Below are 19493 nucleotides of genomic sequence, written 5' to 3' on the forward strand. Positions count from 1 at the left end.
ATACCAACTCCCTCACCCTCCTGTCCTTGTCCAGCTTGCACCTTCCCAGTGATGCCGACCCTGACACTCACTAACAGATGAACCTTCTCCCCACCACACACCCAATCTAACTAACCCTGCTCCACATTTTACTTTTTTACATTGTATTTATCACCATCTCCTATAATTTCTTATATAATGTGTTTATTATCTTCCTCCTCATCCCTTTCTGCTCCCCAGTGTTTTTCTTCGCTAATATGGCTCAAGCATTTAGACCAGTGACTGACACCTAGTAGACACTCAATAAATATTTGCTGAATGACTGAATGAATTATATAATTACTCACAGGGGATTTTGGGTGCAGATGGTGGTGAGGCTAGAATACTGAATCTGTCTTCCCCATTAGCTAATGAAATGGAAACAGTAAATGCTCAACCCCCCAGGTACCAGAATAGATTTGGCTGAAAGTGCACATTCCAGAAAGAAAGAGCGCAGGCTTGGGCCCGTATTTGAGGTGTGACTCCCTGGACAGACTTGACCAGCAGTGCCTGTCAGCACCTTTAAGATGAATGGAGGGAGGGAGTGATAGACAGACAGATGATCTCACAGCCATTCTCATCCTTCTGGGGTAAGCTTACATATCCTTTCCTTGATTACAGAGAGATGGAGGAGTCCTAGCTACTGTAATAATCCAGCTCAGAGAAGAGTGATCAGTGAGTAGAAGTTGGATCTGTAGTGGACCCAATAATAAACACTACTATTGATGACCCTTGAAGATATAAAAAGTCATATACATGATGAAATTGGGAAGAAGGATAGATCATATAAAACGAAGATCCATAATAACCTCAAATACCCAAATGAACGCATAGACAATTACACAGGGAGAAATGGAAAAAATACACCAGGGTAGAAAGTCAATTCGCCAAAATTCCTTAAAAATTCCCAATACTGGTGAAGTTGTAGGGAAATGGCACAAACATGGTGGCCATGCTTGAGATACAGCTTGATCTTTTGGAAAGCAATATAATAATGGAAAGGACTATAAAAATTCCTTGCCCTTTAGCCCAAGTAATTTACTCCTGGGAAATTCAGAAACAACCAACCATTAGTGATCATGGCAGCATCATCTCTAATAGCAAGAAGTTAGAGATAGCAAAACATACAGAGAAGAGGTAGGAACATGGCCCAATGCCTGGGAGGGCATTAAAATGTGGGAGAGGGAGAAACATTTGCCAAATGTTGTTAAGGGAACAAGACAGGAGGGTCTCGTCAGAGTGCATGAAGTTGGGTTTGGTTCTTGGGGTTATGGTTGAGTTTTCTTTTTCAGGTTTGCCTTTCTTCAAATTTTGTTTTGTATTTTAAGCACCAGTGGGAAAGATCTCAACCAGTTGGAATGCTGGGCTGAAACCAATAAGATGAATACAAAGTCCTGCATTTCAGTTAAGCACACGATTGGGGATGGGAGGATAAAGCATTGCTAAAATGAAAAAGGGAAGTAAAACAGAAACATAAACCCACAATGAGTGAAGACTGGAACTAGGGGAGTGGGGCTTAGGTCTGGCACAGAGGCAGGTCAGTATGATTCCCTTAACTACTGCAAAATGGGTAAGGTGACTGGGGCTGGGGAGCACTTAAAGACTTCCCCAGTCATCTCTAATTATTAAATAGTGAAGTCAGATTTTGAATTCAGTGTGAACTTCTCTGGCTCCAAATCTATGTTTTCTTATGACAGTGAACTAAAGGTACAAGTATTGTTTTAGCAAAAAGAGGGAGCATGGGAATGCTTGGTGAACTCAAGCTCAATCTGACAATTCTATTGCTAAAGATGCTAACTCAAGATTAGGCCACATTAATAGTGATATGTTGTCCAAGAGTAAGAGGTGACAACCTATGTTGGTTAGTGCTGATAAGACCCTCCCTGAGTTCAGTGTCCAGTCCTGAACTCCATCTTTTAGGGATGCATCCATAAAAGAGCCACAAGGATGGTCAGAGAGATTAAGAACTTGTTCAAGGGTCACATACTATTATTTAAACATAGTACTGCCTAAATCCAGAGCCCCCATTCTTACCTACACAGTCTCTCTCCCATGAGAAACAGTAGGATAAAATTTCAGCTATTTATTAGTTAGTGAAGAGACATGATCGTCACCTTCAATTCTGCAAAGGGATAAGAGTAGAAGTATTCTGCCTGGCCTCAGAGGGGAGAAGTTGAACAACTTCAGAAGTCTTGGGGAAGTAGAATTTTTACTCAACAGAACATTTTAAAAATGAACATTTAGATGGACTCTTGGGTAGGAAGACAAATTCCATCTTCCTCTGCGTGGGGTGTCTGAGCATGATCTGGGAAGGCAATGCTTAGAGTGGAGAGGTGATCTGGCCAGAGGGCCTCCAAGTTCACTTTGACCCAGAGTTTCCATGAACTTGTGAAGATGCTTGTTGGAAATGGAGTAATACCCCAAAAGAAGTGGTGTGAGTATGTATTGGTATGTCTATTTTAAAGATATAAAAACAAAAACCACAGAAAGTAAAATGGATTCTGCTGGAAATACCTATAAGAAGGAAAAGCTTTCGTTTTTTTTTATAAACAAGAAATCAAACCCTGGAGAGATACACAGTGCAGAGTTTTCAGTGATGATCAAAGAACTATAATGAGGTATACTAGTTTTCACCTATCAAATTGGCAAAATAATTTAAAATGTGGCTTCATGCATTGTATATATCAAGAATGATAAAAATGTCATTTCTTTATGACCCAGGTGAAACACTCCTAAGAAAATCATAGAAAATATAAAGGGAAAAAAGGGAAAAAAAAATCTCCATCTGAGTTTTATTTACAAATGCCCTGAAAATATGAGGATGGCAAATGACCCATCTGGGTGTCAGGAGTTGAGGTCAGTGAGGGGAGCTAGAAGGTGACAATGAGTGGGTCTCATCCTTGTGCACAGGGGATGATCCCAAGCACCAAACACTGAGGGGTAAGCACAGGCAGCTGGAAGGCCCAGAGCAGGGCTGAAAGCCAAAGTCACTGCATAGAGGGTCAGGCAGGTTAGAAACAGGATAGGAGCACACTCAGGCAATGGCTGAATGAGTGTGGGGACAGGGTAGGACTCCCAATGAGAACACTGGCAGCCACTGATCCACTCTTGCTTCTAGTTACATTCTTAGTCCTCCTTTATAAGCCCATAAGCAAGTAGTATTTCCTTCATTTTGCAGATGAAGAATCTAGTGCTCAGAAATCTGAAGGAACTCACCTCAAGTGAAGTAATAACAGGATGATAACAAGATTAAGAGCTAGTGCTGGGATCTGAACTCGAAAGCATCAACTTCCTAAAGTCAACCTTACTCTTCAGCCCATGGCCCAGGAGCCCTGAGATTAGAATGCCCCACAGATGACCAGTGATTTGCTCAGTGGTAGCCTGACATTGGAACAGAAGGTTAGAAATTACATGCAGGGCCTCCCCTGGTGGCGCAGCGGTTGAGCGCTGGGCTGCGAAGCTGCCTGCAGCCTCTGCAGCGCCGGTTCGATCCCCGGCCACCAGCGAGGGTCCCACATGGTGCACAGACCTCTCCTGTCACGCCCGCTGCTCCCCTCAGCAGTGTATTTCATCAAATCTGCCTGTTCTGTTCCCCACTCTGGCTCTGATGAATTCTTTCACCCTCCTGTGCTTCTGACTGTACCCAGTGCTTGTATAAATAAATAAATAAATCTTTAAAAAAAAAAAAGAAATTACACGCAGCAACAGGGAAATAGGTCAAATGGGAAGGAAAGGACACAAAACTGCCTATAGGCTGGAATTACAGGTCATGAAATACACATTTACTTACACCCTGGGTAAAAGACTAGAAGAGAGACATCACGATGTTTCCGGTAGTGCGACTTGGAACGTTTCCCCCATTTTTTTCCAAAAATTTCTATAAAGTGATCTTTGTTCTTTACAAATACAAAAAAAAAGTCATAATTCAGAAATGCATCCAAGGAACCTCTGGATGCATAGTTGTCACTAACACACTTTCCTCAGTTAGAAACTAAAAACAAATCCCATCTTTCTGCTTTGCCTGGTAACAGAGAACTTGTTGCCAGAGCTTCTGAAGACAGTGCACAAACTCACCAACTCAGGCGGGGCCATTCAGGATTGACAGTCCTGTCCCACGTGACTCACCGGGCTGTCAGGAGTCAAAAGAAAGAATCTAACGCAAACATGAGGGGGAATCATTGGTGCCTAGATGAAAAGTCACCTTTGGCAGCATGTCTGACTAAACAGCACTGGGTGAGCCTGAAAGAGGAACTTTAAATAAGCTTTTAGGGCAGCTCCTCAGCTGTTTAAGGGGAAATGTATTCTCAGTCTCAGATATCCTCAAGCACTGTAGAAGGAGCTTGTCTTTTTACTTAGGAAACACTCTTGTTCCTTCATTAAAGTAGGTCTTCTAGAGACTTCAACAAGACTGGTATTCAGAAGGGGCCTTTGTATTAAAATACACATTTCCTGCCATATCCCGGACCTACTGAATCAATCAAGTTCCCAAAACCAAAGTCCAGGCGTCTGTATTTTAGGCACCACCCCAGCAAATGCTTAAGATTTGGGCAAGTTTGAGAAACTCCCTATTACACAAAATGAATTTCAGTTTTGTGGATGTACAATGTAATAAACTTGTGAATCCTTATAATAGGTACTGTATCTCCCCAGCAAGGCCAATTTCAATGAATTGATTACTTAGGCTGGGTCACCCCTAAGCCTACTGAGATACCATGGCTAGATTCTCAGCCCAGACCATAAAAGTCTGCTCATTTTTCAGAGAAGAGGTAAAGAGCAACTTTGCACAGACCCGGATCCTGATCCAGCTTGACTGCTGATAACTCTGGGACCTTGGCCAAACAGTTATGTCACCTTTTCTGGGCCCATTTCCTCTTCTGAATCATTTAAGAACAATGGTCTTGCCCTTATATAGTAACAGGACACCACGTAGGCCAAGGGCACTTCAGAACATCTCAGTCTGATTAGCATGTGAAGCTTGGTGCCCCGCTAGAACCCACTGCAAGGCCTTCCCTGGCACATCCACTTCCTACGCGATGCTATAACTGACATCTACATGGTCCTTCCAGATTTAGTGTGCTTTTCCCAGGTCAGGTAGTACTGGATTACTCCTGACAACAACCCTCAGGGATTATAATTTCTACTTTACAAGAAATGAGCTACAGAGAGCTCAAGTGACCTTCCCAGAAATGGCAGTAAACTTGGGATATGAATCCACATTCCTTCACAACCCTTTTCTGTCCCTAACACAGGCGTTGTACACCATACAAAGCACTTTCCTCTTTGTCACATCACTCAATAAATATGTATTTCCATGACTCTCCCACTAATCTAAAAACGTCTGTAAAGTAGGTACCAAGTTGTATAATTTGTTGGAGAGAAATGCAGAGCCTCTGGGTGAATCTCTGTCATGCCAAGGAGAAGGGGGGAAGAGGCTGTTTCCAGTCTCTTGTGCATTCCACACCACTCGTGTCTAAGCTGCCACATGCCATTAAGATGAGCACATCTCAGTAACAGAATATATTGAAAACTAAGTGTACAGAACTTGACTTACCTCATGAAATGAGTTAACATATGCTAAACACTTAAAAATGTCCCAGCACATGTTCGAATCAGTTGTTTTTAATTATTATTTAGTTATCAATACTGCCTGTTTATTATTATTGTTATTATTTACTTATCCATAGAACCTGTAAGGTAGGCACCATTTTCCTTATATTGTAAAGATTCTGAGGAGTCACTTATTCTGAGGTGCTTGGTACAAGATCACACTGCTAAGTTTGTGGAGAGCGAGGCAAATACCATAAAAGGAAATTCACATCTACACAGTCTATTAGCAAGATACAATATTTCATGTTACAAAAGGATCATTTTATTTACTAAATAAAAATCCCTTTTTATTTTACTAAAATAAAATCCCTCAGACACAGCCATCTCCCCAGAACCCTGAGCGTTAGCTAACAGACCACCAACAGCCTAATGCATAAACCATTAGAAATCCCAGAGACCAGTTTCCCAACCAATGCATAAAAGCCAATAATCAGAAATGAATAATGAACACCAACATTAATTGAGCACTTCACAGATTTATGTTATCACTCATTATTATAGCAACTCTGCAAGGTAGATGTTACGGCCTTTTACATGGAATGGAAAAAGGAAACTAGAGAGGTTAAGTCCCAAGCAAGCAGGGAGCCAAGCTTGGAACCCAGGCACTTGGCCCCAAACTCTTGCCCTTTCTAATACGCATGTGCTGATTTTACGGGTATCATGGAAAAGAAAGTGCAAATCAACAGGAAGATCGAATGTGGTTTGCCAGACTGTGCACCAGACACCTTCGAGACTCAGTAACCAAATGCGATAAAAATTATATAACTTAAAAGATCAGTTGAGATATGAGACAGAATGAACAAACTTACACCAAGTGACATTGCCCACTACTTCCTGAAAGTAACCCAGACCACATCTAACATGTCTGCCCCCTGCACCCCTTTACAAAGATCGATTCAAATGATCAAGGAGGCTGAATTTCACCTCATCTTGAGTGGAAACAGGCAACTGGTCCTAGACCTGTCCTTTGAAGTATGAGAAAATAATCTGCTTTCCAGACAGCTCTTCAGCTCCACAGACAGCACCACATCCCTTATGAACGTCTCTCTTTCAGCCTGAATTTTCCACCCCTCAAAAGACACTGGTCAACTTCCATTGCACACTTAATATCCTTAAATGAATGAGGATAATCATTGTCAACATCAAAGAATTCATGAAGTTTTATTTATTATAGAACAAAATAGAGGAACAGAGATAGAAGTCCTTGAATGGTAAAAATATCAGTTCAAATTCTGGGTCAAGTGGTAGGCAACTCAGAGACACTTTGTGCCCCTTGAAAAAGACAGTGCTTTCCCCAAACCCAGAAGGACACGGCGCCAAGTTGCTGCTGGAGTCTTGGAAAAATCCATTTGCCTTCTTTAGAGTGGGAAGTCCAAGTTCAGACACAAGCTGCTGACCCCAGAACCCTACTGGCCCCCTGCCTACACACCACCATGCACGGTGGGGTCTGATTTGGATGGCACCATCGCCCGCATATCACACGCCACGCAAGGAAAACGAGAAGGCTTTATGAAAAATCCAAAGTTTATTGCAAATTGTATTTTGCTTCCCTTCGTTCTTCATTTTTACAGGATTTATTGATATCCATGATTTTTTCACAGATGTACTTGTTGACTTTGGAGAGTCTCTGTGCAATTTCAGTTTCATCCACAGTTTCTTGTGCTATTCTGTCATACAAACACTCTAGACAGGGAAAAGAAACAAGAAGGCCAAGGATTAATGGTGAATTCTGGAACAGATCTTTAAAGCAGGGAAAGGAAAATGTGCCTCCTGGACATACTTCTCAAATACCAACTCATACATCTGGCATAGTTATATTTTTAAATTTTCATAAAATCTACTTAGAAAAGAGATAGACACTGCAAATTTGCACTTTAAAAATGATACAACACCCATGTGCCCACTACCCAACTTAACAAATAGCCCATTACAGGCCCCTTCACAGCCCTTGGACGCCTCTCCCGACTCCATCCTCACCTCATCCTCACCAGAGATAACCACTCTTCTGATTTTTTGCCTTCCTTTTCAGCTTGTTAACATATGGAGGCATGCATCCTTAAGTAACGTGTTTATTTCTCCCAGTTTTGAACTTTTTTTTCACAAAAAACTCCTTCTGACGTTCTTCTTGCCATTCAACACTACAGCTCTGAGATTTACCCACATAAAAGTGTAGAGCTGCAGGTCATTCATTTTCACTGATGACTTAGCTTCCACTGTGTGACTGGAGCACAGTTGGCTGACCCATTTTGGTGTCAGTGCAGACCAGAAGTCTTTCCTGAGTTGTCAATTACAAATATCTCGCCACATGTCTCCTGCAGTACACATACAGGGAATTCTCCTGTATTGGCCTAGAGGTGGAACTGCTAAATGTTAGGCTGTATGCATATTCAACTTCACTAGGTGGTGCCTAGTAAGTGGTTCCCCTAGTGGTTGTGCTAACTATGGTAGTGCATGCAAATACTGGCTGCCCCATAGCACTGACATTGTTGGATATTAAGGTCTGACAACCTGGTAGGCATGAAGAGGTATATTATTGTGGTGATTATGAATGAGGCTAAGGACAGCCACTCCCACTGAGCCTGCCCTTTGGTGTGATGCAGCAAAGAGCGAGCCCCAGACAAGTTCTCCCTGCAGTCTTCAGCTGGCTGCCCAGCCTGGGGCAAGTCATTACCCTAGATTCCTCACCCGTAAACAAGCCTGACAAACCAGAGAGGATCTTCATAAATGCTGCCGTAAGGTGTGTGAGATAAACATTTTGCAAGGTGCAAAATTTGTTCAAACTGTCAGGAACACCACATTGGTATGGGTTGTCACAATTATTTTATGTATAAATGACTGTTCATTTCCAGGGCCTGTACAGTGCTTGGCACAGGGGAGAGATTAGGTAAATGTATGTAAAATGACTGCCTTTTCAGGAAAACCTGAGGGGATAGAAATTCTGGACATAAGAGGGGTGGGGCCTGTGGGTGAAGAACTCTGCCCTGGGGTATGCCATTGTGGGCGAGTATTTTAACATTTAAACCTTGGCTTCCTTAGCTGTGGCAGAATGACAAACATGACAATCCAATCATAATTGCAGGAATTGCAGATCGAGGTCTGAAAGAAGGAGGTAAATAAAGTCCACTGCTGCCTCCCTTGCTCTATGCCCTTTCTGAGCACCCAGCCAGCTTGTCTTGTTGTCCACACCGCAGGTATATATGCTAAGGGTGTTCTTTCTCTGTGGCGAGGCACCCTTTTGTCCCCACCAAGAAAGGTTTGTACAGAGAAGCTTTACAAGCCTCTAGCTGACCTCCACTACTTCCCGACACTCTCAAGCCCGACTAATCTTCACTTCACTTTGTCTTGGACTCCCCACAGGAGCTGAGAGAGCAGGGAGGGGCCTTGTCTCTCTTTAGACTGTCCTTTGCTCTACCCACCTGCATTTCCCTGGCTGCTCCAGGCGGGTCACACATCAGTATCTTTGCTCATCATTTCCCAGGTCCCCTGAGCCAGATTTCTACTTATTCTTTAGATTCAGTCTTTTCAGAACCGAACCAGTTTGGGTGAGGAGACCCTACTTTATCAACAACCTCTCAGGACACAAGCTCCCACATGAACCCGGGGCTTCTCTCTGTCACAGATCACAACCCAACACGGTGTGACAGCACTGGCTTCCCTGCTAACTGGGCCACTGAGTTCTCTCTCTCAGCCCCGGGCCAGGAGAAAGCCACCGCTCACAGGGACTCCTTAGGAATCTGAACTAAATGAGAGTGACAAGCTGTGCTGAAAACTGCCTCTAACCCGAGTTGCTGTGGGACCCTTGTGGGGAATCTTTCTGGATCTGTTTCCTGATTTATGAAAGCAGGATGTCACCCCAGATCGGTGGAGTGCGTTTTATAGCTGTGACGCTCTTGTTTTCTGGAAGCCATAAAGGGTAGCAAAGGCGAGAGAAGGGGAGAGGAGCATGTGAAGGTGTGATGGTCCTTAGAGGTTCTCACAGGAATTGGAGAAAAGGTAGTAAGACAAAAGGTGCAAATGGAAGAAGGTTTTCAGAGGCCTCCACAGAATTCCAATCATCTCATTTCCTGGGGGTGCGAGAGCTGAATGGCCCTCAGGTTGATTAAAAGACTTTCCTTAGACTCAAGATATTAATCACCTGCAGTTGCCGGGAATGTCTCCCTCTGCGAGGGAGCATTTGAGATTATTGCTTAATTAACAAGGTTTGTAACAGCGCTAATGTGTCCTATTAAAAAAAAGTTATAAAAATTAACCAGAACTCAATGCTGTGGCTCATTTAGAAAACTCAGACACTCTGCAAAAAGTCATTTGACCTTAATAAGGATTAACTGTCATTCTGGAGCTTGTCTTTAAAGTGAGATCGTCCTCCAGCCTCTTGCTTTCATCTTTCTAAAGCAGAGTCAATGTTTACCCCATCCCTCTGCTATCTGGTGAGAAATGACTTTAAAATCAAAAAGAAGAGAAAATCCTCACCAACCCTGTGAGCATCGAGGGTTTTGCCATTTTCAATATGGCAAATGTGGCTAAATGTGATAAAATCACACACAATAAATAGAAAGAAATAATCTCAATTCCACAGACATTTTGCATGGGAAGAACCAGTCAAACGCAATATATAAGAATTCCAATAATTAGACTAAAAATGGTGAGTGTATGGTGGGTTGGAGAGAGACTTCAAAATAGGTTATAGTAAAAAATTCTCTACAGACAGCCTCCCCCGGTGGCGCAGCGGTTGAGCGCTGGGCTGCGAGGCTGCCCGCAGCCTCTGCAGCGCCGGTTCGTTCCCTGGCCACCGGCGAGGGTCCCACCAAAAAAAAAAAAAAAAAAAACAAAAAACAAACCTTAAAAAAAAATTCTCTACAGACAAGGGAAGCCTGAAAGCCCGGTTCTGCGGTTCTGCTTGTCTCTGAGCTCACCAGTCTTATGAATCTGGACAAGGCTTACTCGTTTGCATGCAAGCAGCATGGCGTAAGGGGCTGCTAGACCAGACTCCTAGGAGGCAGAGATTTACTAAGGCACGAACAGAGGTAGGTACAAAGTGCTCTGGGATACAAGACAGGAATACCCATTCCCCCCTAGAAGTAACAGAGGGTCTGCTAAAGGCAGGTTCTCCTAAGCAGACCTGGGTAGCAGCAGTTAGCTGGGCAGAGTAGAAAGGGGTAGGTTGGGCAAAATAATTAGTTTCAGGCACTGGTATAGCATCTGCACATTCCTGAATAAGGAAACAGGCTTATTCAGGGAACCCAGCAGCTCATTATGGCAAGAATTTAGAATTCAAGGGCAGCAGTACTGAAAAATACCACTGGGGTTATAGCCAGGGGCCAGATTATGAAGATGCTTTTATGACATGTTAAGCTCACCCCTTAGTAATGGATGATAGTGGATTGATAGTGGTGGACTGATAGAGATGGGGCAGTGGTAAAGGTAGATATTTGGTCTCTGAAAGATCATTCCAGTTATTAATGGGGAGAGGAGCCTGAATGCCTGGAGGGGTGCAGGGGAGCAATGACATGGCCTGGGCTATACCAGGGGCAGTGGGTATGGAGAGAAGTGACAGTTTAGAGGTTGAGATAAGAACTGATGCAGAGCATGGCATATGGAGTCCAGGATGAGGTGGTGCCACTCACCAAGATAGGGAAACCGATGAGACAGGCGGCTTTGGGGAGAAGAAAAAAGAGAGAACAGGGCCTCCCCTGGTGGCGCAGAGGTTGAGTGCTGGGCTGCGAAGCTGCCTGCAGCCTCTGCAGTGCCGGTTCGATCCCCGGCCACCAGCGAGGGTCCCACATGGTGTGCAGACCTCTCCTGCTGCCCGCTGCTCCCCTCAGCAGTGTATTTCGTCATTCTGCCTGTTCTGCTCTCCGCTCTGGCTCTGGTGAATTCTCTCACCCTCCCGCGCTTCTGACTATACCCAGTGCTTGTGTAAATAAAGAAATAAATCTTAAAAAAAAAAAAAAAAAAAGAATGGCATTGACTCTGTTAAAAACAAACAAACAAACAAACAAAAAAAAAACGAAAAAAGAGAGAACAGCGAGCAATGCATTTTTGCTAGCATCCAAAAAAGGAGATGGCCAGAGGGACACCTGGGTGGGCGAATCAGGAACTCAGAAAGGTGAAGTGAGGGCAAGTAATGATTTAGGAATTATTCTTTGGTTGGACAGACATGTCCTGAGCACTTACCATACACTAGCCCTCAACAAGATGCTTATAAAGCTTTTATTCTAAAAGGAATTTTCAAGTAAATAAGCAAACAGGTAAGAAATGCTCTGCAGGGACTTTAGGCAGGGCGATGTGACAGAGGGAGGGGAAGAGCACTTCCGACTGGGCAGCTGGCAAAAGCCTTGATGAATGACTAGGAGGTGGTGGTGGGGATATGCAGATCAGATGAGCGAGAAGGGGCTGGAGGCAGAGGGGAGGGCAGTGGAAGGAGAGCCCACGGAGGCGTCCAGAAGTGGGAGAGGAAGGAGACCAGGAGTGTGCAGGAGGACTGGTCCATGTCAAGCAGTGCCGGGGAGGAGGAGACAAACGTGCCCTAGATGTACCACGAGGAAGTAACTAGGAAACATGTAAGAACAGACTAAGGACAGGCTGGGAGTGGAAGCCAGACAGCAGGGGCATGCAAGTGAATGCAGACTGGACTTAGACACCTCGTTCAAGAAACCCTGATGTGAAAGGAGGAGAGGGACATGGCAGCCGCTGGTGATGGAAGGGGACCCAAGGGAGTGTTTTGTTTATTTTTCCAAGAAATGAGTGATCAAAGTATATTCACTTTAAATGATGCTGGGAGGGAGCCAGCGTAGGCTGGAGCATAGTTGGAGAACGGAACAAGACACAGGAAAGCTGGTGGGCTGGGATCCAAATGGAGAGAATCGCCAGCTAAGAGGGGAAACTTCTTACAGGACATGAGGTGGAGAATGGGAATTCTATAGGATAAGTCTGTAGGGGTGGCTATTCAAAGCTGCAGGAGTTCCTTTTCTTTCTTCTGGGAAGTAAAAGGCTATCTTTGAGGACAGAGGTGTGGACTATCATATTTAGGAAAAATAGAGAAAGTTTTCAACAGGCTTAGAAAATGAGGAAATCAGTGACAGAAACTCAGTACTCAGCAGGAGGGACTGAAGACAGTGAGTCTGCAGTGAGTGCACTCAAGCCCCACAGCTGAATTTTCTCCTAGATTATTCCACAGCATTGGGGATGAGATTAGCTGCACAGGACACTGTCCAAATGGGGTTTACAGAATACTCATCATGTCTATGGGGTTCAATGGGTAGCCGGGACAAGGACTGTGCTCCTAGCTTTACCAATAGAGATACCAAGCATCTCCTTGTGCTGTGCTAGGTTGGGGGATACAAAAATGAGCGCAATACAAACCAGGGTAAACTAAAAGTGCAGCCGAAGACAGCAGTCCAGGCTTTGGAGACCTGGCTCCAACTTCTGTGCTCCTCACACTTCACTGGGGGGCATAGGGGACAACCTGCGAGTTGAAAAGTACTGGACGATCATGAATTTCAATGGTGTGACCCTCATAAGGTCATGTTTTGGCTCCAGAGAGGTATCTCGCTTGTCAGTAAGGAATGGTAACTTTTTTCATTCCTCAAACATTGCTATATCCAAGTTATAATCCTGGCAGCTACACCATCTTTGGAGCTAAATTTTCAGCTGAGGAAACTAGGACATGGAGGGAAAGTGATTTACAAGAAATCAGTGAGAACAGACATGGGGTTTGCAGGCCCCGGGGCTTCATTTCTTTAACCCCTTTTTCACTGAACATATGCTGTGTGCCAGGAACTGTGCAAGGCAGTGAGGATGTGATCTATCAGATATGGTTGCCGGTCCTGATAGTTCAGAGTAGTGCTTGAAACAGACTCCAGCAGATGACTTTAAAGTACAACGTGACAACGGCCTGGCAGCCAGTTACCCGAAAGCACCTGGGACCTGCCTAGTCACACTGCAACAAGTGTAACAGAACAAGAGGTCAGCCACCTGTCAGGTGTGGGGCTTGATGGCCTGGAAAGCCTCTTTCTCAGGATGATTTCCCAAATCAGGCTCCACCATTTCATACAGCAGGCAGACTAAAGGTTATCTCTGATTGTCTAAAAATAAGTGGCTGTCTAAATCAATTACTCATGAGTCAGACAGGCAAAGGAGGCAGCTGGGCTATTGCAGGACCAACCTCAGGCTAAGGTCAGGGGTTATGGGTTTGAATACAGGCTTTGAAACCTGGTAGGTGTGACCTTAGGCTGGTCACTTAATCTTTGTGACCAGCCTAAGTCACTGTCCTGTCATACCGCTCTCTGAAACATACCCTAAATCTGATCATTTTTCTTTACGTCAACTGCTATAATCTTGGTCCATGACACCACTAAAACAAAAAACCAGAATCTGAAATATAGTAAGCTCTCAGAATAATTAACTATTACTATATCCTCTATGCTCCCATGGACTCTTCTGCTTGTCCCTGCAGATCGTATTATCTACACAGTAACTAACTGTTTTTGATTTCATCTTCCCTGTGAGACTGTGAGTTCCTTGCAGATGAAGGCTGTGTTATCCCTCCTCTGTGTCCTCAATACCTAGCAGGGGACATGGCAAAGAATAAACGCTTAGTGACTAGAGGGAGAGAGGGTGGGAGAGGCAGAGGAAAGAAAAGAGGGAAGAAGGGAGGGAGGAAGTGAGGCAGAGGGTAGGCAGGAAGGCCAGGAAAATAAAAGTCCAGGCTACGAGTCCCTGTCTCCCTCCCTTCACTCCATCCCTTCCCAAACACCAAGAAAGAAGCCAAGTCCCATGGCTCTCAGTTGCTCTTCTCTCATTCACTGCCCCAGACATGGAGGGACCCCCAGGAAGTGAGTCCCGACCCTTGCCCTTTACTGCTGCTCTCTACACAGCAGCACTGCTTTCCGGTGTCCCTGCGCCTGCCTCCTGGAGTATCTCTTTCCACATCCACATCCCATGTCTAATGATTCCTTCAGAGTCCCATCCAGTGGTCTCCCTACCCAGGAATTCTTCCCTGATTTTCCAGTTAAGGGGTCTCTGCCTCTCCAGAGAACCTCTTCGGCATGTCCCTTTCTCCTGCTAGTTCCTTCAGCTGTGCTTGTGTCATCTGCCCTGTTAGATGTGAATTCTTCTAGGGCAAAGTTCTGCGCCTGTGTCTCCGCACTCAGTCTGTGCTCTGGCCTGAGTGGCATCAGTAAGTATTTGTTGCACTGAACTGTGCCCACCACCTTCTTGAGAGAGTCAAGGACAATGTCTCAGCCATTGTGTTTCCACCATCATGACCTACCTCTGACGATGCTTAGCTTGTGAGGCGAGAGGGGTGGCTTAGGGATTGCATCTTTCTTTTTTTTTGTAGCAACTCCTGTGACGCTTCTGTTTTTCAGAACATCTGTTCCCCAAATCATGACTGCCAAGTTCTTTGTGTACTTGGAATCTCCTTGGGTTACTTGTAGCTGGTGCCATTTCTCCTCATCAACCCAAATCCCGCTTCCCAGATGGACCTGAATGGGGATAAGAACACAAGCACCTGCTTAGTGGGACAGGATGGTAGCTGGGAACTTTTCTTGTCTTTTGAAAGACACGGCTGCACAGTTATAAGGGATTTGTTCTGTAAATACGAAATTATCTTTCAGGGAACTATGAACAATCATGGATGGAATACCTGGAAAGAGCCAGACCATAATCTAGTGCTTTACAGCCACTGTCTCAAAATGTCACGACAACTCCAGAAGGAAGGAGTTATGGCACTCGTTTCACCTCAGATGAAAAATGCAGGTTCAGAAAGGTAAAGCGACCTGCCCAGGCACTCAATGATTAAGTTGCAGAGCTGGAATTCTAAACTATTCTCACAAAGGCAGCTCAGAACCTAACCACACCTCAGGACATGTATGTTGAACTTCTATCTCTGTTCCAATTTAGGAAGACCCCTCTCCCTTGAATATGAACTTTCCAGGGAGGACATCCTCCTAGCACAGTGCTTCACAACCTTGGCTGCACATGGGGTCTCCTGGGGAGCAATAAAAAAAAAATTGCTGGTGCCTGGGCCCCATTCCCAGAGATTCTGATTTATTTCGTTTGGGTGAGGTCTAGGTAGCAGGAGGGTTTAAAGCTCTCTAGGGAGTTCCAATGCAGAGCTACGTATGAAAACCACTGCCAGTTGGAGAGGGGACAGCAGCTGTTCAGGCAGGGCCATAATGGAAGGTGATGATACAAGGCCTGTCCAATCTCTGGCTTCAGTCTCCCTGTCTGAGAACTGGAAGAGTTGGATTCCATCTAAGTTCCTTCTGGCCCAGAACACCTATGCTTTCAACAAATTGCACACAACCAAGTGTGCCTGGTGTGGTACTGAGGGCATGTGGACCAGAACACAAGCTTTGCTCCCCAAAAGAGAAGTACTAGGTACAGAGTCAACAAATGCAAGAGACCCAGAATGATCCAGCAATGAGCTACATGTTTTAATTTTTTCCCCCTTTCTGGCTCTTTTAACACTGAAAAATCATTTGCTAACATTAATCATTAAAAGTTGCAGTTTACCTTTGACATTGTCATTGATGTTGTGTTTCTGCTGAGTCTAGGGAGAGTGGAAGTGGTCTCTATGCAGATGTAGGGAGGCAACCACTAATGAGCTAACCTTTTGAAAGGGTTCTGTCACAGGTCCTTGTTTACCCAAAGTTCGCAGGTCCTCCCCTTAGAGTGGTAGGGAGGTATTTCAGAGAGGTTCTGGTTTGAGACTGCACACGCACCCAAACGGATGGCAGGCAGGCAAGACCCGTTGTTCAAAGATAATTAAAGATCACTGTGCTGAAGGCTGATTTAGAAAGGAAGGTGGGCACACACAGATGGGCAAACAGGCCAGTCGGCATCACTTCTTTCAATTACTGAGGTTTTCCAACCATCAAAAAGAAAAAAAACAAAACCAAACCACAGCCCACCCATGAACGTCAGTAAGTAAACAAACCACCTGCTACATCTGACTTCACTTCCTTTTGCGCAAAAGATCATTCAGACCTCTGCAGGCACAGTATTAGATAACCCAGTCCACCTGGCCTCCCTGTGCCACAAACTTCACGACTGCAAATCTGTTCATAGACTGGGGAAAATAAGCAACCTGGAGTGAGATGTGCTGCCGGCGGGGCTAGCTGGGCAACACCAATTCAAGGTCAAGTCTGGCCTTTTCTCTGCAGTCTAAACTGCAGGTGGGCAGTCTACGTGCCAGATCAGGCATGCTGGGGACAAGTTCCCTGCTGCTCACTGCTGGACCCCAGTCACCTCCCTTGATGACTCTGTGGAGCTACCCACGCAAGCTTCTAGACATAAGGGAAAACAAAGAATCTGAATTAGATTAAATTCAGAGTTAGGAGAGCTTAGAGATGGAAGACAACTTCAATTTGCTCAAAGATCTCTGCTCTTTTCGACCCTGGGCCTTGCTTTTCTCTGCTCTTTTAATTTATTATTCTTAAAACAGAGATGATAGTCATTTTAGCCAATGTTGTACAAAAGAAAGGGGATACTCATTTTTTTTTGAAAACCTAATTAGTCCGGTATTGTACTCTTAAAATATTTAATCTTCACAAGAGATGGAAATAGATAGAAATTATTCCCATTCCACAGACATGAACAGAGATTCAGAGAAGCTAAATTAGTTTTCCTAAGCCACAGTCAGTAAATTCCGAAATCAAGATTCAACCCTAAATCTTCATGAAATCCATGTTGTCTGGGCCTCCTGCTGTTGCCAGTATCACAGTGATGCTAATTGGTGACAACCTAGCAACTCAGGTACATCCGAGTTCAGTTAGTTTCCCTCTATACCTGCCTAGCTATGTCCCGTGCCAGAAAACAGTTCACCGTGGCAGACAGGGAACCCAGGAACAAAGCCATGCGGGCCTTCCTGCTCCCTCCCACCCACCTTATAAATGCTGCCAGATTAATTTCTCTTCAATGCAGCTTTCCTTCATTGACTTGATGATTTTTGCAGTCTTTCAAGTCTTTTTTTTTTAATGTTAACTCTCTAGAGTGATGAATGGCTCTCTATTTCCTATCACATCAAATCTAACCTCCTTGGTCTGCTTTAAAAGCACTCTGAAATCCTGCCTCCATTCAACCTACTAACTTTTGTTTCTCTTCTAAAGCCAGCATGCTACAGAGCTCCTGAATTATTTCATGTCCCTCCACTTCCAGTCTATGGTGACAGAAAGAAGATGAGCTCTAGAGCCTTTAGACCAAGCTGTGAACCTGGGCCCTTCTACTGGTTGGTTGGGAATGCTGGGCAAATGCCTTTCTCTCTCTGAGTCTTACTTCCTCAGCTATACAACAGACAGAACACCCTCTAACAAACAGTGGTTTTAAGGTTTAAACAAGACACCATGAGTGAAACAACAGGATGGCACACATCAGTAACTTTGCCTTCTTACCCCATCCATGTCTCTGCTTGTGTTTCTCCCTTGCCTAAGAATAAATGCCTTCTCTATGTCTCCTTAAGTCTGCTACTCCTTCTAGCATGAGTCTCTAGCCCAAGAAACACTCCTTAACCACTCCAGAGCTGAGTTCTACCCCTCTGAATTTCTACCCTACTTAGAGCCTGTACCACCAGATTCAAAGTCAAGGCATTGCATCTTCTGTCCCCTACAAAGTGATCGGGATTAGTCTGAACACAAAGCAGTCAAAAGCTGATGGGCAGGTTTAATATATCTTAATTGCATTGGCTTTCAGGTCTGATAAACTGCTGTTCGCTGGCAAAGAAAGTTTCTTAACATTTGTTTGAATATAAGTCTAACTTTACAGAAAGAAATGGCCTTGGGTAAGACCAGTCACAGATACACGCTGGGGCATTTGAGACAAGGAAGGGTCCTGAGGTCAGCAAAGCTCAGGGTCACCTGAAGCAGTGCTCAGCTTTCAGGGACACAGCAAAATGGACTGCAAAGAACACTGACCTGGGAACCAAGAGACCTGGTTTCCAATTCTTGCTGCCTGTCTCTGACCTGTTGTATAATTTCAGACAAGTCTGGATGTGTCTACTCTTCTACACCAGGTATAAATTAGGCTATTTAAATTTTAATATTTACAGGTTAATGATCCAATAAGTTTTGGAAATAAAACATCTTAGACAATGTACTTTATCAAAATCAAAAAGTAACTTCTATGGTAAGCCCTGTTCACATAAACCGTAGTTCACTATTTGACCAAAATGTCAGTTTTGCGTGTCAAGGGGGCTTATTAAGAATAGGGCATCTGGTATTAGGGGACTTGATAAAAAAGTTCTTTGTGAAATGTTTTGTAGGACAAAGCTAGTTTCCTAGTAGGAAATGGATCCCATTCCATCTCTCCAGGCCTTCCAGAGATTAAGATCTTTGTTTATGCAGGCCAAGAGGAGGAATGTCAGTAATGATAATGAGTGGAGACAACTAGGGCTATTCCTGGGGCTGGGGAGTGCCGCAGCTCTGGGAAGCTGCCTTCTGTTTCCGGCATGTCCACTTCCTGGGCTCTCCCTTAATAAGCTGTCTGCTTGACTACAAATTGGTGGCAAATAAAAGCCATAGGGATTGTTGGCAACAACCAAAAAGAAAACAAACTGTTATTTTCAAGATTTGTTGTATAACTCATCTGTGAAGAAATTAAATGAAGGTAGAGAGGCCCATTTTCTGGAAGAGAAATTATATCTTTGTCAAAGAGACCCTTGTGATGCTCAGAAACTGTCCATCCATCTCCAAAGTAAGAGAAAGTGTATTTCTCTTAGAAGCTACTTTAAGAAAAAGTCTCTAGTCACTCACAATACAGATCATGACTAAAGAAAATATCAACAAACACAAAACAGTGCTTTTTTTCCCCTGTATGTTCAGTTGGGGAATGTTCACCAAACTTAGAGACAGTTTGACTCATTAAAGGCC

General features: G+C 44.2%; 1 protein-coding gene across 13 annotated transcripts in view; it reads right to left on the reverse strand.

Moving 5' to 3' along the window:
• Positions 1 to 19493, reverse strand: part of LOC119235247 (AGBL carboxypeptidase 4) — a 940458-nt gene that overhangs the window by 173226 nt on the left and 747739 nt on the right. For 8 of the 13 annotated variants that reach the window (XM_054691772.1, XM_054691773.1, XM_054691774.1 and 5 more), the window contains 2 exons: positions 14897 to 15110; positions 7131 to 7308 (listed from right to left, as the gene is read on the reverse strand). The exons of the other annotated variants lie outside the window; for them this stretch is intronic. In XM_054691772.1, the coding sequence (XP_054547747.1) occupies positions 7151 to 7308; positions 14897 to 15110 (372 nt within the window). In that variant the 3' untranslated portion in view covers positions 7131 to 7150. Of the gene's footprint in view, positions 1 to 7130; positions 7309 to 14896; positions 15111 to 19493 lie in introns of those variants that run through there. 13 annotated transcript variants of the gene reach the window in all.

This window comes from Talpa occidentalis, unplaced genomic scaffold, assembly GCF_014898055.3.
Source record: "Talpa occidentalis isolate TD23 unplaced genomic scaffold, MPIMG_talOcc4v2.1 talOcc4.9, whole genome shotgun sequence".
NCBI lineage: Eukaryota > Metazoa > Chordata > Mammalia > Eulipotyphla > Talpidae > Talpa > Talpa occidentalis.